At 56.5% G+C, this 21,746-nt stretch overlaps 1 protein-coding gene across 1 annotated transcript; it reads right to left on the reverse strand.

The window, feature by feature from the left end:
• Positions 1-5,389: 5,389 nt before the first annotated feature.
• Positions 5,390-19,971, reverse strand: MIER2 (MIER family member 2). Its single transcript, XM_068980391.1, has 13 exons — positions 19,884-19,971; positions 19,166-19,308; positions 16,995-17,120; positions 16,507-16,630; positions 15,970-16,061; positions 15,646-15,715; positions 9,589-9,740; positions 9,281-9,362; positions 9,118-9,212; positions 7,872-7,996; positions 7,660-7,793; positions 6,549-6,969; positions 5,390-6,161 (listed from the first exon to the last, which is right to left on the reverse strand). The coding sequence occupies exons 2-13, from the start codon at positions 19,298-19,300 to the stop codon at positions 6,140-6,142; spliced, it is 1,578 nt and encodes a 525-aa protein (XP_068836492.1). The 5' UTR covers positions 19,301-19,308; positions 19,884-19,971; the 3' UTR covers positions 5,390-6,139.
• Positions 19,972-21,746: the final 1,775 nt, after the last annotated feature.

The following is a 21,746-nucleotide window of genomic DNA, read 5'->3' on the forward strand; positions in this document are numbered from 1 at the left end:
GTCGCGTCCCGGCTGGGCCGCAGGGTCACATGGCCTCGGAGCCCGGCCCAGCCCGGGGGTGGGGGGGGATGAGGGGGGAGGGCCCGGGAGGGGCGGACGGGGCGGGGCCGCCGGGGGGGAGGGGGCGGACTCTGCCCCCGCCCCGCCCGCGGCCCGCGGGGTGGGGGGGGCGCGGGGCGGGGTGTGGGTAACCGGGTCGGTACCGGCCCGCGACTGGAGGAGGGCTGCGGGCCTAGGAGCTGGCAGGGTCGTCGGCGCCCAGCACGCCCCCCGGCCCCCACGGGAGGCTGAGGCTGAGGGACCGCCAGTCCGGGGTCACCCCGCAGCGTTCGCGTCCGGCCGCACGCCCCGGGCACCCACGGATTGGATCGTCTGAGTCTGGGATCGGGAGAAAGAAAGAACAAACGAAGGAATGTGTGAGGGGCGGCCGGAGAGGCCGGCAGGACGGGGCATAGAGGACGGAGCTCGGGTACCCCAAGACCGTCCCTGCGGGCCCCTCGGTGCGCCTCGGTTTCCTCTTTGGGGCACTCGAGCCCCTGTGTGCGCGTCTGAATACTTCTGAACCAGGAAGTGTCTACAAATCGATGGGGCGTCGTGGCTTAACTGCAGGGTTTTTTTCTTTCCTCCTGGTGCTTAAAATCCAGATGGCCCTTATACATCCCCCGGCATTTGAAAGTCATTTCCTCAACGCCCACCCTGTTTGTACCAGGCCCTGCTCCCTTGTGGCACACTTCCCACCCCCGTTTATAGGGAGCAAGTCATGCCCAGAGGCCTTGCTCACACTGCAAAGGGTAAACTTAGGGTCTGTGCCCTACGTCCCCTCCAGGCCCCAAGGACTGAGCTGGGCCGTGCCGGGGTTCGACACACCCGCACTGGATTCTTTGGGCCGCAACCATATGAGAGGCATTGGGGGGTGTCACCACCTCCGGGAGAGCCCTGGACACGGGAGGACAGGCGAGGTTCTGCTGCTCTCTCAAAATTACACAGGGAAAATAGGCAGGGCTGGGGTTTGAACCCAAGCAGCCTGGCCCGAGCCCCACCCCCGCCAACAACATGAAAACAGGAGATGTTCTGGACTATTTTTTTTAGAGATGAAAGGAGCCAGGTGCAGAGAGGAGCATCCTCCAAGGTCAAGCAGCTGAGAGGTGGACTCAGTGCCCCCTTCCTGAGGGAGCGGGGGTCGACAGAGAGGCAAGGTGCTGGGGTGGGGGGTGAGGGTGACAGTGCCCGGTTCATCTGTGGCTCCTCCAGCCCTGGTCAGACGGTGGGGTTGACATGGTGCCTCTTGGGCCGAGTCCCCCAAACCCGGGAACAACTTTCCTTAAGCAGTCCAGCAGCCTCCAGCACCACCACCACCCCGCCCCTACACACACTCAGAATAACTCGGCCCACCCCCAGGACATGAGCAGGTTCTGCATGGAAACTAGACCTGGATTTTCCGTCTGCGGTGTGGCAGACAGTGGGAGGCACGTCCCAGCAACCCCCGCTTTCAACCGCACACCCAGGAGCTGGGGAAGGCACATCCTCAAAACGCAGCTCCCTCCCTCACCCCTGACTTCCTCCCAGGCGTCCCGAGGAATCAGATTACTCGCCCGCAGGGCTTCCCTCGGTCTGGGCGTGGGAGGGGCTGTTGCCAGGACCTGGTTCGGGTTGGGGCAGGGGCTCTCAAAGTCCTGGACTCCGACTGACGCGCTCCTGCCCCAGTAAGTCTCTGCCTCTGCCCATTGGCTCCCCCGGCTGCACTCACACAGGGAGGGGCGGCCCCGTCCGTCCGTCATTCATTCATTCATTCATTCATTCGTCAGTTCACTCATTCAAGCGGCGGAATTACCTGACGAAATACCTGTGGCCTGAGTCTCACGTCACCCGGACGATTTCCGGCACCTTTATTGGGCACTTTCCACATCAGCCTGGCTGCGATCGGGTGACTGACCACCCCTCTCCTGTGGTCTTGACACTTTCAGTCAAGGGTAGGAAGGTGCAGCACAGTACTGGCATGGATGAAATGAGCACCTACTGTGTGCTGGAAGGGGCAGCCTGGGGGTGGGGCTCTGGGGTTGGGCCCAAGAGTGGAAGGAGCAGGAGGCCAGGTGGCTGGACAGAGGGCTGCCCTCCCCTGCCTGCTGACGTTGGCAGGGATGGGATCACAACACGGTTAGAGCAGCGCGGATTCGGGTCAGGGCTGGAATTAGGGCTAGCTGAGAAATCCGCCTTGGCCAGCGAGGCCGACCCTGAGGACACAGCCCAAGCTGGGAGGCACTGATGTAACTGAGCCCCTAGAGACTGCACCTCCCCTCTTGCCTGGCAGTCAGGGCTGCTTTGCTGCACCTGAGGGACTAGGGGTTGGCTCCAGTGTTATGAAGATGCAGGGAGATGTGCCTGGGGGTAAGCAGAGAGGCTGGCACAAAGCAGGCGCCCAGACCCAGTGCACCTCCAGCCCTGCCCCTCTCTGCACTTCCCTTGGGGCTTAGACATGACAGACCCAGGTTCGATCTCTGGGTCAGGAAGATCCCCTGGAGAAGGAAACAGCAACCCACTCCAGTATTCTTGCCTGGAAAAGTCGCAAAGAGTAGGACACGACTAAAGTGACTTAGCACTGCAGCACTGTTGCTCCCAGGACTCAGCACGACCGTCCAGTCAGTAACTGGGTGACCTCCAGTTCAGCCCCAAGTCCACATCCAGGAGCTCAGGTCCAGTGACGTCACCCCTCATGCAGGCCCCCTCCCTCCCCTGCTCTACACTCAGCCTGCTTCTGCTGATCCCCAGCCTGGAGCTTTAGGAGGCAGGACGGACCAGGCGCTCCACTGCTGCTTCAGAACCCAGATGAGTCCACGAGCAACGACTGGCCCAGCAGCCAGAGCGAAAGCTCCACAGGATCACAGCCACACAACACAGGCCCAGAGACCTGTCTCTACCTTCTCAGGAAGTGAGGGAAATTGGGGCAGGTCACACCTCCAAGCACAAGAGCACGCTCCCATGGCAGCCCTCCATCCCTGCCAGAAAACCCAGGACCCCCACTCCCCACCAAGAAGCACACAGTGCAGACCTGGAAGCACTGGAAAGCCACCACCCCTGACTCTCCAGGCAGGTGGTCATTGGTGAAGGAAAGTGGCTCGGGCAGCAAGGGAGGCTGAGAACCCCCTTTCAAAGACTCCACTGCCATCCTGGGTCTCACCCCCTGGGGACAGCCCATGGGAACAGACCTAAGTTCACTTTCCAGGAGCTCACAGAGGCCTGGATCCAAGCCCAACACCACAGGAGGGACTGGGGGCAGTGTGCACGGGCAGTACCCCCCCCAGACATTTCCACACTCCAGCCACCACCGCCCACCCTCCCAACTTTACTGCACAGAGGTTGGGGGGGAATAAGCCCCACCTGCTGAACCCCCAAGATGGAGGGGAGACACAGGCTCCAGAACCTCCTGGCTGGTAGTACAGGAGCAGGCTCTGCCAGATGCTGAGGCAGTGACAGCCTGGCACAACCTCAGGGTAATACCAGGGCATCTGCGGTACCAGGAAGCTGGGCTTCCTGTCCTCACAGCAGCCCAGGATGAGAGCTGCTGAGTCTAACAAGTGTGTGCACAGGACTCAGGTGAATCTGAATCCCAGGTGAACAAGTCACTTTTAATATAAGTATGTCCCAAACACTGTATGGGCTATACTTACCCTCAAAGATTTGTTTACCTGATTCAAATCTAAGTGGGAGTCCTGTACATCATCTCAGAACCACAAACCAGGAAAATATGAGCTGTGGGGACAGCCCAGTCCCATTCCAGAGCCGAAGGTCCTGGGCCAAGGAGGACAAGGCCCTAGCCCAGAACTGTCCGTGTGCAGCCACCTCATCCGTCCCACCCCGACTCCGGGAGCTGCTTGTGGGTCCAGCCTCTAGCGTGGCCTAGCTGATGGCCGGCTCCTTCAACAGAGTGGCTGGAACCAGGGTTGCCTCCTGGCATGTGCTCTGGGAAAGGCTCCCCCAGACTGAGCACCCACCTCCCCTTGTGTGGTTGGAAGGTAAGTCACAAAAGAGTTCTCTTCTGGCTGTGAGGAGAAAACACTGGATGAACTGGAGAACAGCACCAGCAAAGGTACAGTGGCACTTCTGTCTGTGAGAAGCCCACCCTAGAGGCCAGTGCGGGCATCTCCCAGCACCAGGACAGAGCAGGAAACCTGGGTGCAGGCGGTGATTCTGCCTGCAGGTCTGGGATAGACACCAGTGGGCCTGCAGACAGGCAGGCAGGGCCAGCTCAATGTCAAGATGCCTAAAGCAGGGGCTTCCCTGGTGGCTCAGTGGTAAAGAATCTGCCTGCCAATGCAGGGCACACTACTGAAGCCCACGTGCTAGAGAAAGCCCATGCAGCAATGAAGACACAGCACAGCCAAAAACTGATTAACCAATAAGAAATATACGATGTGTGTGTCAAAGGTGGGCCAGGCAGTGGCCAGTGGCAGCAGGAGGAGGGCCAGGGAGCAAGCAGCATGAGGAGGACAGGACAATGCGCAGTCTGAGGACAACCTGGGCTCTGCCAAGTAAGTGGGGACCCAGAACCAGACCCCAGAAGGGGCAGCAACAATGCCTGACACGCCAGCCAGGAAGCCCCATCCCCACCCCCCACCTCCCCACCAGTGTTGAAATGCTGGGACCCTCAGGTCCTAGGCGCTCTGCAGAGGATAGACACCAGGCACATCACATCCAAACATAAAGAGAAAGTCACAGTCGGAAACAAAAAGATGTCTTGTTTGGGAAACACAAGTGAGAATGACAAACTTCTCATAACAAGCAAGAGAAACCAGGAATAAATGGGACATCAAGGATGCCGTGAGAAGAAAAAGCCAACCTGAAATGTTACCGTTGTTCCGTCACAAAGTCGTTTCCAACTCTTATACCAAGTTAAAAAAAGTAAGTACTTGAGAAACAAAGGAGGGGTGAGGACTGTCAACCATCAAAAGCCAAGAGAAACCGTTGCAGTCTCCCTGCCCAGCCCATCCATCTGCAGTCTCCCAGCCCATCTGCCGCCCAGCACCCCCACCTCTCACCCACTCCCACGGGCAGGTCCATCCCCACCAGGTGCCAGCTCAGAACTGCCTCCACTTACCTGACGGCCTCCCTTGCACCATCGTCGAGACCAAGAGCTTGCTCCCCACGACCCCCAGGCCCCCAGGTCCCTGGAGCCAGACCAGTATGAGGTCCACCAAATGACTGGCACCTCCTGCCACCCACCTGCCTGATCCACCACAAGGAACCCACAGGGCTTCAAACCAAGTTTAATAAATAAAACAGCAAGGGGGTCAAGGCAGTGTCACTTCACAGTGTGGTCCTTGGTGGGGCAAGGGAAGGTCGAGTCCAGCCTTGTGGATGGCTCGAGCCAAAGCCCCCCTGGTGACACGGGGTGGGAGCGCTGCCCTGCCCCCAGAGGACCCCACTCCCATTTGTAAACAGAAACATAAATAAAACAAGGCGGCTGGAGAGGAGAAGGTCCAGGACCCCAGCGATCCCGCTGGGACCTCAACAAAAACACAACCTCCTCGGTCAGGGAAATGGGCTGGAGCCGGGCCCCCGGTGCAGCTCGGAAAGGGCCTCGGTGCCGAGGGGTATGAGTCCCATGTCCTCAGACCCACACCCGAGGCAGCCAAGGACCCAGGGGGTGGGGGTGGGGTGCGTAAAGTGCAGCTTTTCCTGAAGTGGAGAGCGGGCAGACAGCAGGGCAGGGCCAGCATCGAGGTATATGGCTCTGCGCCCCACGGGGTTTGGCACCGAGTAGCAGCTGCCCCAAGCCTGGGCCAGGGCGGCCCATAGTCCAGCTGGGCGCAAGAGACGAGTGAGCAGAGTGCTGAGGGTGCCCGGCGGAGGCTGCTGGTGGTGCGGCAACCGGCCTGTCTCCCCTGTCCCTGGCGGGGTCTCTGTTGCTGGACAGGCCGGCCCTCCAGGCCCGGCCGCCTGATGAATCCCAGGGTGGGCGTGGAGCCTGGGTCACGTGGTGTGTGGCATGGGAGGGCCCTGCTCACCCTGGTCCTCGAAGAGTTCTGAGCAGAAGAGACGCCACTCACGGCCCACAAAAAAAGGAGGGGTCGGGAAGACTGACAGGCAGGCCTCGCAGTGGCCCCAAGTCCAGTCCAGCTACATGCCCGCCTGTGGCCAGGGATCAACAGGTCATCACATTACAGCTGCAGGGGAGAGCGGGAGAGATGGGAGACATCAGTGCAGCCCCCAAGCACCGGGCCCACCCCACCTCCCGGAGACCCACCCCCACTGCCGACAGCCCCTCCCAAGGCAGCAAGGCCTGGCGCCCGGGGAGGGCTGGCGGCTCGCAGGACCAGGAGCAGCCTGGCACTGGCCCCGTGTGTACCTTTTTGGATTTTGAACCGTACGAATGTATTACCTAGTCAGAAAGATAAATAAGCCAAATTTAAAGTAGAGAATAAAGCTAAAGAAACCAACAGCCTGCTCGGGGGCCACGCCTCCCTCGGGCCCTGGGGCAGCCCCTCCCACCGGCCTCAGCGTGGCCTGAGGTGGGGGCACAGCAGATGGGGGCTCTGGGGGACCGTACTCACTGTGACAAGGGCTCCGAGTGCAGCCCAGGGGCCGGGCATGCAGGGTGGGAGGCCAGGAAGGGGTTCACGTCCCCGATGCCGATGAGTCCAAACTCAGCCACCGACAAGGCCACTTGCGGAGGGCCCACGGTCTCCTCAGGCTCTCCATCTGTGTCCTCGTGGCTGGAGGCGAGCGGCAGGTCCTCAGGCAGGGTCAAGTCCACAGCCAGCCTTGGGCTGGCACCGGGCTCTGGAGCGGCCGTGGCAGGCGGGAAGAAGGCCGGCTCAGCCAGGGCTGGGGGCCGCCGAGGCAACGGCAGCGCTAAGGGCTCGTCCAGTGGCGGGAACGAACAAGGCCCTGGCTCCGAGGATGGGGGTGCGTCCAGGGCCTCCCCAGGCTCACCAAGACTCCGGGACATGCTGCTGCCCATGCTCAGGGGTTCTGAGGAGGGAGAACGCAGCTGTGGCCAGGCCCCCACAGTGCCCATGCCCAGCCCCGTCAGGTCAAGGGCAACGCAGCCATAGTCCACTGGCCCAGAGGTCGTGATCACCTCAGGCGGTAACCTGTGTGGGCTCCAGCCTGCTGGGCCCAGCAAAGCCAAGGGCCCTCCTCACAGAACACTCACACAAACGTGTGAGACACATGAGGACACGAGGGGCCTGACTTGTGGGAAGGACATGACCCTGTTCCTCAGGGTGGGCCAGGACACAGCAGGTTCAGCAAAGGTGAGGGGAATGCAGATGCCTCACTGGGCACGCCAGGGACCCGACCGCACTCTGGAGCCAGGACAACGGAAACTCTGCAGACCCAGAGACCAGGGTCCTTATCCTCCGTGGTCCCTTCACAACTGCACTGACCATCTGGGCCTCGTCCTGCTCCCACACAGCCCTGGGCCTGGATGCCAGAGGGGGCACAACACCCCCCGCTGGGCTCCCACCCAGGGCCACAGACCACACGGGGCTCCTCCCACATGCGGAGCCAGACCCCAAGGGTGCCTCGTGTGAGAGATGCCTTATGAGACCATATGAGTGAAAGGACAAGGGCCCCAGACCCCTGCTCTCCAGTGTCCACTGGCCCAGGTTGGAGACCAGGGAGGAGGGGCCCCGAGGACAGGGCCTGACCCCTACTCACCCACGTGCATCTGAGCCAAGCGGTCATGCTCAGGGCCCGGGCCATGGGCAGCAGCAGGCAGGGGCAGGGGTGGCGATGAGCGGGGGCGGCCAGGGCCGTCAGGGTCACTGCCCTCCAGGTCCTGGTCGGCATCCCTGCGGGGAGAGGGGGTGACGGCTGTGGCTGCCTCAGGCCCAGTGCCCTCCCAGCACCCGTGGGCGCCTGGCACGCACGTGTTTCCTGACGGGCCGTACTTCCGGCGGCCTAGCCGTGTCTGCTGAGAGAAGTAGTCGTAGCGCTCGGACTTCTTCCACAGATAATAGTATTCCACGCACTCGCCCACTGACCGCGTGCGCACCTGCAGGGAGTGCCAGTCAACTCAGCCCGGCCCTACCTCCCCCACTGCCCGGACAGCAGGGAGGAGCAGATCCCAGAGCAGATGCCGCAGACGGTGGCCCAGCTGCTGATAGGAGAACCCACTGCTGCACCCAGAATGTGGGACCTGACACCCATGCCCAGGAGGGTGGGACAAGGGGTACAGGACACGCCCCGCCCCTAGAAGCAAGACTGACTGGCTTCCTGGAGGCCAGCATCGTGGCTGACTAGAGACCCGGGTGGGAAGAAGACTAGGAACCCTAAGCCAAGTGCTCAGGGAGAGGAGCTGGGGGCGGGGGGCATTTGGGGGAGGTGGGGTGGGAGTGGGCCCACAGTGGGGGCTTTAGGAGCAGCAGCAGCCCCCATGGGAAGACCAGTGGGCCCGGGCATGCTGGGCCTGGTCTCGGGCCCATCCCTGCCCACAACAGCCCCACATGGGCCCCACACCTACTCCAACCCTGTGGGGGAAGACACTAAATCCCCAGCCGTGAGCATCCCATGGTGGGTGGGAGGACCAGGCCTGCCAGCCCTAGGGGAACAAGGTAACTGTCAGGGCTGACAGGCTGGAGGAGGAGTCACGTGAGAACAAGAGCGAGAGTCAGGACCCCAGACAAGCCACAGGCACCCAGCCAGGCAGATGTCTGGGCTGTGTGTGGGGAAGGCCGGGGCTGTGCCATAGGTCAGGGAGCCACAGGCAGGCAGCACCTGAGCAGGACATGGGGGGACCAGCAGTGGCCCAGGTCTGGATGAGAGGACATGGGCTTGGGGAGGAGAAGGACACAGGTGTGGTGAAGGGCACGTGGACCTGGGACCTGGCAGCCACTCTGGCCACACCCCATGGGTGCCATGGCAGGAGAACCTTGTCCTTGGGTAGAGTGAAAGTGGAAACCCTTAGTCCCCAGGCAAGGGAGTTGAGAGGAAGTGCAGGTAGGGTTGGAGATGGGGAATCGGCAGTGAGCACGGATCCGTCCCCAGACTGGAGCCTTTCCGGAGGAGCAGGCAGGAGGAAGCCAGAGCCGCCAGGAGCTTGAGGGGGTTCGTCCTGACCTCCTGCTGCGGGCGGAGCTCCCTGGCTGGGAGCCATAGGCAGCAGGCAGGACTCACCTTGTTAGCCTGGATCAGGTGGAAGTTCTTGCCATGCACGCGGAAGCCATGCTCGAAGTTGCGGCGCTCCTCCTCACTCCAGGCGCACAACCCGTCTGCAGGGGTGTGGGGCAGTCAGCAGCGGAGCAGGGGTTAGGGGGCCCCCAGGCAGACCAGCGCTCACCTCGGATCACCTTCACGTTGAACCGCAGCCTCCGCAGGGCCTCCTCCGCATTGAAATTGCACTTCACCAGCTCATACAGTGCCTGGGGGGGTGGGGGGGTGGCAGCCACTGAGTTCTCTGCCTGCTCACCTCGGGGGGGCGGGGGGTGGTCCACACTGCCACAGGGACGGGAAGATGGATGGGGTGGGGGCGTCCACTCTACCATTTCCTGTCACTAGCAGTTTCCAAATGATTTCGTCCCAAGCACAGGACCATGTTGGCTCCCGTCCCTCTAGCCTGGCCGTCCCTCCACCCCACAGGCAGCCCACCTGCTCGCTGTCCTTCACGGCCTCTCCCTCCGGAAGCTGAGACCCGGCCATCTCGTGCCACCTCCGCTTCACTGCCCGGTACAGGAACTCCTCCACCTCCCTCTCGGGAAGGATGTTGGGGTCCCAGAGCAGCTGGTCTTCATTCTCATAGACTGTGCAGAAGGGGCAAGGTCACGTGTGGGCACGCAAGTCACCTCCACTGACCACTTCCCAGGAAGCCCAGCAGGGCAGGCCAACTTTGCCCCTCCAGAGGACAAGGGCCTGATTGGTGGCCTGGGCTGGGCCTCCACCTCTGTGCCCCTCAGGGCCGGCTCTGGGCACCAAGGCGGGAGCAGGGAGAGACCAGTGGGGACCGAGTGGCCAGAAATCAGGGCCAGCTTCCTGGAGGAGGTAGCAACTAACTAGGGGCTGGAACGGGGACTTCTGACCCTAGCCTTTAAGAAGGCAGCTGCAGAGCGAGCCCAGGGAGGGGAAAGGCGGGACCAAGGGAGGAACACTCAAGTACAGTGAGACCTGGGTGAGAGCCTCACTCAAGCCAGAGCCGCCCAGCCGCCACAGCCCTCAAGTCAGCACCACACACCAGCCAGACTTCCCCTCAGGCTGCAGTCTGCATCCCGTGGGCAGCCCCTAGCTGTGCAAAGCACACAGTGGAGAAGAGGCAGAGGGAGACCCCAGTGCCAGCACCTCTCAGCTACCCAGGGGAGAGCCACTGGGACCAAAAACTAAACAACACACACAAGCCCAACACCCAGCACAGGGGCTGAAGACGGAACCCACTCCAGGCTGGACTCTCTCCTGTGGGGGACCAGCAACTCCAGGGTTGATGCCCAGGGACCTGCGGCCACTTCTCTCCACCTCCAAAGTCAACCCAAGTCCCAGGCTGGACCGGGGTGGGTGGTCAGCCAGAGGGGAGAACAGGCCGCTCCAGAGAAAAAGTGACACCTGACACCATGCCTGTGTGTTGATCTGTCACAGCAGGGTGAGAGAAACCATGCAACCACACATAAGTCCACGGACAGTGAGACATCAGAGCTGACACACAGGATTTCAAAATAACCATGATCCATGAGGTAAGATGACAGCAGAAAAGAACAAAACAAATAGAAAGCTGCGAAATTTCAGCAGAGAACTGAAATCCATTCAGAAGAATCACACAAGCATCTGAGGGCTGGAAAACACAGTGTGTGAGTTATGAATCACCAGGCAGCTTCAACAGCAGCAGATGACATGATCAGTGACATCACAAAGAATTTTGTTCAAATATATCAAACTGAAGCTTTAAGAGAACACAGTTTGAGAAGCAAGAGAGATGGACAAGCACCTGAGACATGCGTAACTGAGTCACAGATAACAAGGACAAGGCCCTGGCCAGCTCTGGAGAGAGGACGGCAGGAAGCCCACGGCAACTCTGACCCACAGAGCCAGGAGCTCAGGGCACGCCACAGTCTGAACCCCGAGAAACAGGAGAAGGCAGAAGGGAAGTAAACAACCTCAATGGAAACAGACACAAAAAGATAGTGGAGTAAAGCTGGTCAAGTGTTGAAAGGATAAAGCCTAAAAACCTAGACTTCTGCACCCAGGAAAATAGTCTTCAAAAATGAAAGTGAAATTAACACTTTGCAGAATTCATCCACAGCAGAACAGCACAAGGGGCACTGAAGAGAAAGTTCTCCACCTCCCCGCCACGGAGGCTGGAGGGCTGGATCGCAGCATGTCGGCGCTGTGGGCAGGGATGCTCACAGCTGCGACCTGCTGGTGCGAGCGAGGCTGGGGAAGAGGTGGGACGAGTCACAGTGTCTGTGGCCCCTGAAGTAGAGGGGAACGGGGGCACATCCATGCAGAGCAAACCAGGGTAACCACTGGAAAAGTGACACAGACATTAAGACCGGAGTCCAAAGAGGACAAAACAACAGAATAAATTACCTGATGAATCAAAGACAGGACAAAATAAACAAACAAAGAATAGATGGAAGAGGCAGAAAACACACAGCACGACGGCAGACATGACCCCCTACTTGCAGGGGCTGCAGGACGTAAGGACTGGACTCAACATGCGAACTGACAAAAATCAGATCCCAATACACTCCATTTACAGAACTACACTTTGTGCATAAGAAGGCAGAAAGGAATGTACTGTGCGAATACCAGACAGACAGACACCACAGGAACATTCACAACACCGGCCACAGAGCCCAGCCCCCTGACCCCAAAGGACGGAAAACAGAGCAGGGCCTTGGGCCTCAGAGAACTCCAGCTCAACATGAGCAACAGGAGGGGAACCAGAAAATCCGCAGCGTTCATGCTTCTAAACAACCAGAGTCAGAGAGAAGGTACCACAAGGGAAACCAGAGAACAGGACAAAGCTAAAGAGAAGGAAGGAGGTAAAGATGGAAATAAAAGTCAGCTACACAGAAATCAGATGACAGAGAGACATCAACAAACCAAAAGTTAGCTGTGCCTTGTGAAGGGCAATAAAATTAATATAAACTCCAAAAAGCCTGATCAAAAGAAAATACAAAACAAAAAATGCAAATTACCAGTATCAGAACCCAAAAAAGAGACATTACTACAGGTCCTATACACGTTAAGAAAAGAATAAGAGGATATTATGAACTTTCTGCTGAAAAGTGAACCATTTAGGTGAAAGTGGTAAACTTCTCAGAAATATAACATCAACTTGATACAACTTAAATAAACTGAATTAATCATTCAGACTCTTCCACAGACAAAATAATCTAAACTGAACCCCAAGGCCACAGAGCATCACCACAGAACCCTTCCAACATCTAAAGCAGCAGCAGAAACTGTCTTACACAGATTCCTCCAGGCACTAGAAAAAGGCACTTCCCAACCATTTCCCAAAGACACATGACCCTGAAACCAGAGCCCCACGAGGACAAAATGAACAGAAATGACAAGCCAGTGTCTCCACGGACACGCATGCAAAACCCTGTATAAGGAAGGGACTGATGACACGCACCAGCCTGTCTCGGGGGCAGCAGTGCTCGGTGGTGGCCAGTACAGTGTAGAGCACAGACCAAGGCTCCAGGGAGGACAGGTCAGGGTCCCGCAGTTGTCAGGGTCTCACACGCCTCTGGTCAAAGCACAGGCTCAGCTCATGCACACAGCTCAAGCTGTTCACATGAGCTTCTGTTTAAAGACATCTCATTTCATACATGTTGCGGGCTCACTAACACCGAGTTCACAGCAAGAGCTCATACCTGGACAAAGCTCACCTCACAGGCATTTTCTCTGACAGGCACGCCTCAGCCCTCATGTGCTCAAGATCCCAGAGGGCAGCCAGCACCACACCTGGGGCCGCTTTAAACAGCAAAACACGAAAACCACAGGGTTCAGTGGACACGCATGAGGCTTCTGATGACAGCTGAGAGCTGAACAGAGAAGGAAGCTTCCCTAGGTCAACCTTCCCGGGAACATGTGCTCCGGACAACTCGATGTTTCTACCCTCTGCACACGTGCGTACCCAAAAATGACCCTGAAAGCACTACAGGTGTTCATTCTGGGCCCACACATTGACTTTAGCCATGGGGTAAACGCACAAACACAGAATCCACAAATAAAAAGGATCGACTGTACACACATGTATCGTTATCATAAAAGACAGTATTTCGTGACTTGGTACAGTTTACTCCAGAATCCAAGGCTGGTTTAATGTCTGAAAATCTACCAATTCACTACATCGACAGAAAAAATAATAATAATAATAACCACAGATGTAGAGGCAGAAAAAGTATCTGACAAAATCACAGCAAAAATTGCCTGCTACTAAAATCAGAAAGAAACCTAATAAATGTAATTCTATGGTTACACCAAGTGGGGAATAACAGAACACCTCCCCGAGTCTGGGAACAAGACACAGATGTCCTCAGTCACCACTTCTTTTTACTTATGTTCTGGAGTCAGTGAAGTGAGGCAAGAAAAAGAAAACATACAAAGATCACAAAGAAAAAAGGTTATCATACACAAATGATATGACTGGTTACATTTAAAAATGCAAAAGAATCTACAAGGCATTAAAATTAGTAAGCGAATTTAGCCTAGTCGCTGTGTACAAGTTTAAGCTAAAAGAATCCAAACTATATTTCTGCCAGCAAGAATCACAAGACTGCTACCCTTAAAACTCTGAAACTGATGAAATTAAAGAATACCTAAACAGAAAGGTCAGCCACACTCACAAACTCGAAGTGTCAATACCATTAACATGTTGCTCCTCCCCAAATTAACCTTAAGAGCCAATGCAACCCTAATCAATCGCAGCAGGCACTTCTAGGCCAAAGGACAAGCTAATCTGAAAACTTCGTGCATGCACAAACAAGTTACAAAATTGGAGGTTTCGGAGCATCTCAGACTTACTTCAGAGCTGCAACAATTAAGACAGACTGGTCAGACAAAAGTTACAATGTTGGAGGTTTCACAGTATCTCAGACTTACTTCAGAGCTGCAACAATTAAAACAGAGTGGTCAGGATCCTAGGTCAGAAAAAAGAAAACAAGAGAAACCCCCAAAGCAGAGGGACCTTGCCGACACTGATGTCTGATAGGGTCACCCCTGTAATTCAGTGGAGGAACGATGGACATGTCCACGTGCAGGACTTGCCGGGGGTAGGGGGCGCAGTCAACCCTGACCCATAACCTCCAACCCACGCATTAAAATTAAGTTAGATCACAGACGCCAAAGTAGAGGGGGTCTGCAGACTCCTTAGCACAGAAGCGAATTGTGGCTAAAATAAAGACAAGCTAGACTTCACTGAAATCAGACCCCACTGATGGGGGAACATGCCTGCAGTGCACACAGCCAGCCACAGACACACCCAGGACAGTGCAAAAGCAGGAGAGGGAGGCACTCCATTCAAAGGGGAAAGGCCTGGGCAGGCACCTGCAGGAGACACCGAGTGGGAGGAAAAGCACTTAAAGCCACAGCAGGGCCCTCTCCATACCCACCGAGACAGACCACCAGGCTGAGGAGGACGCAGAGCAACTGGAACTCCTGCACAGCTGGCAGGGCCCACGATGCCCACGGACGATGACCCAGGAATGAGCCTGAGTGTCCAACCAGGACGGCCACACCACAAACCACCAGAACACCTGGCTAGAGGAGGAGTCAACATAGGTGTGCACACAGGGGACCTGATGCCGCAGAGCCCACAGTGCACACACTGTGTGGAGGGGTCCCTGCAGGGAGAGGCCAGCTCCCAGCCTAGAGATCAAGGGCAGACCTACGCGAGAGCACAGGCTCAGCTAAAGGCCTCCTATGGGGAGATGCCATGTGCCAGCACACCCTGGGACCCAGCTCAGCTGCAGCCTCCTGTCTCCCATCCTTCACCCAAACTGCCTATAAGGAGCAAGCACACCCCACCAGCCCACATCCAAACTCGGGCCCTGGGAGGCATTCCCGTCTTTACAAACGGTCCCCGACTCCCTCGTCTATCCCATCCCCCAATCCCAGCTCCCAAATCGTCTCAAAAAAGCCTCTGAGCTCAGAGTGCCAGCCCAGGGCATGCAGGAGCCCTAGGGCAAAGAAAAACAGACCCTAGTCAACAGGCACCTGCCTTCACGTCCCGACCTCAGCACCTGCACACAGAAGCAATGATTTCTACCTCAAAGAATGGAGGCCCAGCGCTACATTCCAGTGGGATCGACAGACAGACATCAAGTAGATGGTAAGTGCCCTCAGGAACAGGGCAGAGCAGTAAAACACAGGTCTCTGGTGGGTGTGCGGGAAGAACCCCAGATGAGATGAGGGACCGACCTGTGGGCAACATGAGGAGAGCCCACACACGCAAGAGAATAAGTGCAGCAGCTCTGGGCGGGGGCTCGGGGTAACTTCAGGGCCCATGGCCAGCCAGCAGGGAGGGGCAGCTACCTCCCAGAGCACCCTGCGGGCTGGCTGCCCTAGGTGGGCACCTGAGCTGGGCCAAGACTCTCAGGCTTGCTCAGAGGACCTGGGAACCGGCTTTGGCTGGACACCAAATTCTTTCCTGGAAGACTGGGTGGCATTTCTCCTGCTCCCTGACCCCCAGCTCCCAGGCTCACTTACTCTTCTCACCATGCCGGTTCGAGTGCAGGTTGCTGAGGTCCGCTTGGAACTGAGGCCCAACCATGATTTCCTGCAAAGGTAAAGGCCCAGGAGGGTCAGGGTGGACAGTGGTGCTGATTGGGGTGCAGGCCGCTGCCCAGAGCCAGGACTGGCTGAATCTGCCTGTCTGCCCTGAGGCCAAGCCTAGGAGTGTACAGGTATGTGAGCAACAGTGTGTCCGGCACAGCCAGTCCTGCGGTGGGGTGGAGGCAGTGGGGGAGCCCCCGGACAGGACCGGGGCCACAGCACTCATGCTCGAGTCCAACCAGTGTCAGAGCTGCTCACCTTCTTACACTTGTTGGCGGGAAGCGGGTCCTCCTCAGCGTCTGATGAGCTGGAGGAGCCAGGCTCCTTGTCCGCGTCAGCCAGGAAGCAGGCTTCGGAAAAAGAGGAGCAGTGAGGCATGTGCCCTCTGCCAACAGACCCTGGCAGACCCCGGGCCCCCACCCCGCTCTCCAGCCACCTCCCCCCCAAGTGTGCCCCTCCTGAGAGGCGGTGGACCCAGGCCCCAGCCAGGGGATGAGGCGAGAAGGCAGAGAAGCAGGGTCCACAAGGGGCTCTGCTGCGGTTGTAAACCCACTGGGGGCAGGAAACTCAACACCTCCTGCTGCAGTGCACCACCGGCCAGGTCACAGCCCGAGATCCCCTGGACTTAACAGACATTCAGCCACAAGAACCAACACGCTCCCCCCTCGCATAAACCCAGGTCGCCAACCTCTGCACAAGGATGGTGCCCAGGGGGGCTCCAGGAAGAGTGCGCACCCCAGGGACCCCGAGGTCTGAGTCCCCAGAAGCTCAGGGGCAGAAGCAGGGGTCACCTACATCCACTCTGACTAGGGAAAAGGTCGGAAGCCTCGTGAGAGGTCACAGATGGGGTGAGGTCATCGGCCGAGGACTGTGTTTCTTCCTCTTCTTCCCCTGAAAGCAAATCCTTCGCTATTTGGTCCTTTTAACAAGAAAGTAAAGAACATTTTTGTACTTTGTTTTTACGATCTCAAATAACACTAATGATAATAGTGTGGTGGTGCCAGTGTGGATGAGCCTCCCTGCAGGAGCACCTGGGACCTCCGAGGGACTGCTCTCCCCAATCCCCAGGGGCTGCCAGCCAGGGAGGGGATGTGCCTCTGCCTGAGACCTAGGACAGTCAGTACCCCTCCCCTCTGACCCCACCAAGACCTGCTTGGGACCCGGTGTCTCTCCCTCCCAGGGCCCTCCCCTTGGCCACAGACCCTGGGTGGGCGGCCCGCACTTCCTGACCACACCCCTACGTGTCCAGGGCCCTCCTGCCCAGCCCAGAAGCCTCCCCTCACCTTGTCCAGGGTCATGTCGGGCAGGTGGGCTGCGGTATCACTGCCCTCGCTCTCCCGCTCTGAGATGGGCTCTGAGGTCTCGTAGCCGTACAAGGCCAATAGCTCGTCAAGAGGCATGTCACTGCTCTGTGGGGGCAGGGCTATGTCAGGGGCACTGCACTGGGGGCTCTGCCCCCTGCCCTTGAGCCCATCAGCCCCACGACCAGTCCCAGTGTTTCACTCCAGCCAGACCCCAAGCCCAGCCCTCGTCTACTGACTCCTTTCAGCCCCCCAGAAGGCATCCCAGTCCTGGGCCAAGGGAGCAGCTCCTTCGACAGAGACCACCGACCTCATGTCGCCAGAGTAAACCTTGGCATAAACGCTTTCGAACAGAATATCCCAATTTTGGAAAACTTGGATCAGACAGCATGAAAATAATAAACCCCAATGCCCACTGTAAGGCTAGAAAGGGAATATAAAAGGCAGGCGTTTCAGCTTTTGCTTTGGATATTATTATACATTCTTTCTTTTCCTTAATCAGTAAATGAAAATTGTATCTGAAGAAAAAGATGTTTTTGGCTGCACCATGTGCCTTGCAAATCTCACTTCCCCAATCAGGGACTGAACCCTGTGTTCCAGTGAGAACACACAGTCCTGACCACCCGACCACCAGGGAGCTCCCCTGAAGGAAATTAGATAAGGTATTCAGCTAAAGAATAGCTGACCTTTTTTTTTCAGTTACTTTTGAGAAGTTTTGAATTCAAGTTGAACTCTTTAAAACTGTTCTCTCATTTTTGAACAGAAGACATGTTTTGGTTTTAAGACCAAATTAGTACTAAGTGACACACGGCACCAAGCTAAATAAACGTCCAAAATAAAAATAATTTTTTTTAAGTGAAAAAAAATTAAAAAAAAAACAAACATAGAAACAAAAATAAATAAATGTCCAATGACTACTCTTTGGTCCCAGTACTTGAAAGACATTTGGTGAGGTCAGTGTTGACATTTAACAAACTGAGGTCTATGTGCCCCACCTCCAAGCTGACAAGATGAAGCCCCATTATGACTGGAGAAGTGCACACACCTCAACTAGAGAGTAGCCCCTGCTTGCTGCAACTAGAGAAAGCCCGTGCACAGCAACAAAGACCCAACACAGCCAAAAATTAATTAATTAAGGCTACAGGACAGGGCCCTGACCCAGGAGGCCAGTGTTCTCACAAGAAGAGATCAGAGAGCTTGCTCTCACCCTGGAGAGGCTGCACAAGAAGCCGCATCTGCAGCTGAGCAGCACCCTGTGGACATGCCAGGCCAGCCTTGGTCTGGGGCTTCCAGGCCCCAAACAGCACAAATATAAACCTGCGGTTTAAAGCATCCCATTCTGTGGGACTGACAGACGTGTGCTCTCTAGATTTTACACAGCGGACTCTGTGCACACGCATAGGACTTACACATCATGGAAGCAGCACCCAGCCAGCATCTCATCCACACAGAAGGTGATGAGATCACACATGAGTCAGAACCACTCTGGGGTCAGGGCTGCCAGGGTCAGGGCCACCCTGGGGTCAGAACCACTCCGAGGTCAAGACCAGTGGACCCTAAAACAAGGACAGAGTTCATCGGATATGGCCACGGGGTCCAACCCATGAGGCTGCCACCTGTCGCACTCTGCTGCAGCATCAGAGAGCATCCACAACTATGTCAATAGACTGGTAAATACTCCTGCCTTTTCCATGAACAGATCTGTAAGAGGCAAGACTCACCCTCTAACCTAAGAGACAGACCACAACAGATTGACATCTGCCTAAAGACAGCATTTCACAGAGACTTACAGAAATGTAAAACTATTTTATTCTTTTCCCCCTTTTTTTTTTTTTTTGGCTTGGAAAACAGTTATATTTTCTCAAAAATGTGTTATTTCTACTTACAATGGGTTTGCTGCATCACCTACATAAACAAAGCTCCTTGAGATCATCGATAATTGTTAAGAACACAAAAGGGGGATCTGGAGTCAAAAAGCTGGAGAACAGTGGGCTCACTCTCCAGGCTGGCTGGTCTGGAGCCCAGCACCCTACGAAGGCAGGACCGGCTGGTGTACCTGGGCCTCTGCTGACAGAGCCAGGTGGGCTCGGAGACCAAGCGGACACATGGAGCAGCTGCAAGGCCACTGATGCCCTGCTGGCATTGCTGGGTACCTGGGAGACGAAGTCCTTCTCCAGCTCCTCCTCCGGCTTCTCTGGGCCTTGCGCTGCACCCTCGTGTTCCTCCCGAACGCCGTAGTTCTGCGACAGGATCTCCGCCAGGTGGAACTGATGGTCCGCAGAGCCCATGGACACCACTGTGGCAGACAGCAGCCTGGTGAGCTCTGCACCTGTTCCAAACCTCGCGCTACGGCTGAGACCATGGGGCAGAGAAGCCCGGGGGCCCTGGGGCTGCGTGGGTGTATGCACGTATGTGTATGTCCACACAGCCGCCCAACAAATGCCCCACCCTCTTCTGGTCCCAGCCCAGTAGCTGGGGGACTTGACCAGATCTGGAGCCTTCCCCAAAGGCCCAGGATGTGCTCAATGCTGTATCTCCATGCTGCTCCTCAGTACAGTGACTTGTAAAGAAACAAGAAAGGACACAGCCAGGTCTCACTCAACCCCACCAGGGAATAGTGAAGGTCTCCATGTGGGTCCCAAGAGTAACATGAGGGGCTGGAGCCTCCAGAAGCCGGACAGGAGAGGCCGGTGGCCAGTTTGGGGAGGCACAGGGCCCCTAGACAGTACCCACCCAGCACCCTCCCTCCTGCAGCACCCGCCCCCAGCTTGGGGGCAGACCTGGCCAAGAGGGAGGTCCTGACCACCAGCTGGCTTGCCCTTACCCCCACCGAGGCCCTGGCAACCCAGGGAGGGGTGGGGGGTAAGGTACCTGCTGTGGTCTGCAAGTTGGGCTCCCCAGGGCACAGACTGTGAGGCAGGCAGGAGGCCGCACCAGGGCTCTGCCTCTCCAGTGAGGAGGCCTGTGGAGGAGAGGAGCAGGGTTAGGGCCCGCGGGCGGCCAGATGGCCTGGCCATGATCAGAGCTGACCCCCAGGGTATATCAGGGCCACAGGAGCAACCTCCACTGGCTGGGGGTGGGGGCACAGTGGGCCAGACTTTCAGTCACGGTTGGAGTCCAAGTGCCCAGGCAGAGATGCTCAGAGGGCATAGGGCTGCCACCACAGAGTTTGGACCCTCCTCCAGGTGGGAATAGCACCTGTGGGCAGCATGAGGGGACTGGATCAGCCAGCCACCAGCAGCTGATCATGGCCAGGACACAGTGTCAGGTGAGCCAGGCCCACATACAGCCCAGCCAACACCTGCAGCCAGGTGCTGACACCACAGCCACGAAAAGGGCCCAGCCTTCGAAATATCATGTTCACCACGGAGAAATCTGGAAATTCCTCCAAACACAAACAGTTACCCAATGACCCAGCAATCAACTCTACTCCTAGGTACACACCCCAAAGAGCCAAAAACATATGTCCATACTAGAAGGTATACACATGTGCTCACAGAAGTGTGACTCACAACAGCCCAAAGGTGTAAAAACCCTAATGCCCATCAACGGTGAATGAATAAAGAAGACATGGTCCATCCTACGATGAAAAGGAGAGAAACCCTGACACTTGCTACCACATGGACAGATCCTGAGAACAAGATGCTCAGGGAAAGAAGGAGACACAGAAGGACACACAGGATGTGATTCCACTAATGACAAACGTCCAGAACAGTCTGATCCACAGACGCAGAGTGGGTTCCTGGTGGTCAGGGGCTGGGGAAGGAGTAACTGTTGATGGGGGTGGGCTTCTGTTGGAGTGATGGAATGCTCCAGGTAAGGGTGAAGGTTTCAAAACTTTGTGAACATACTAAAAACCACCGAATTCAATACTTTAGTTGGGGATATTATGAAGGACATAAATTATACCTCAAATTTTTAGAACTACATAAAAAAAGTACAACAGCTACCATTATCACAATGTTCAAAAGCTTATTAAGAACAAGAAAACTAAACCAATAACTTTTATAAACAGAACCACAGTATTCCCCCAACAAAACACGAGCAAACTGAATTCAGCAACATGCAGAGACCACCCCACAGTGACAAGGAGTGGCTCAGCACACGACGCAGCAAACAGGTGACACCCAACACGACAACCGGCCACAGCACAGACCAGACACACACCCACGGCATCATCTCAGCAGACGCACAGACACAGCACCTGACCGAGGCCGACACCCTGTCATGAGGCAACACTGAATGCACGAGGTCTACGGGGAGCTTCCACCCAGCCCCAGCGACTGCTGCCTCCCCGAGACCAGGGCACTGCCTACACAATGCCGTCCTGGAGGCTCCAGAAGGCAGGAAAGCGAAATGAAAGGAGTCCAAGATGCAAAACTACATCATGACCTGGGACACAGAAGACACGCAAAGAATCCACTGAAGAAACTGGAACCAGTAAATGAGTTCAGCAGGCTGCAGGACATAAGACAAGCCACAGAAACTTTACTGCTATGCAGTAGCAACGAACAGTCTAAAAAGAAAACAAGGAAGACAGTTCCATTTACAACAGCACCAGAAAGAATAAAATACTTAGAGATAAAAGGAGCACAAGGAGTTCAAAACTAACACTCTGGAAAGTGCAAAGAAGGTTGAAAGAAACCAAATATCTACACAAAATGGAAAAACACTATATTCCTCGCTCAAGACTTACAACTGCCAAGATGTCAACGTTCCTCAACTCATCTAGAG

The sequence above is a fragment of the Capricornis sumatraensis genome, chromosome 9, assembly GCF_032405125.1.
Source record: "Capricornis sumatraensis isolate serow.1 chromosome 9, serow.2, whole genome shotgun sequence".
In the NCBI taxonomy this organism is placed as follows: domain Eukaryota; kingdom Metazoa; phylum Chordata; class Mammalia; order Artiodactyla; family Bovidae; genus Capricornis; species Capricornis sumatraensis.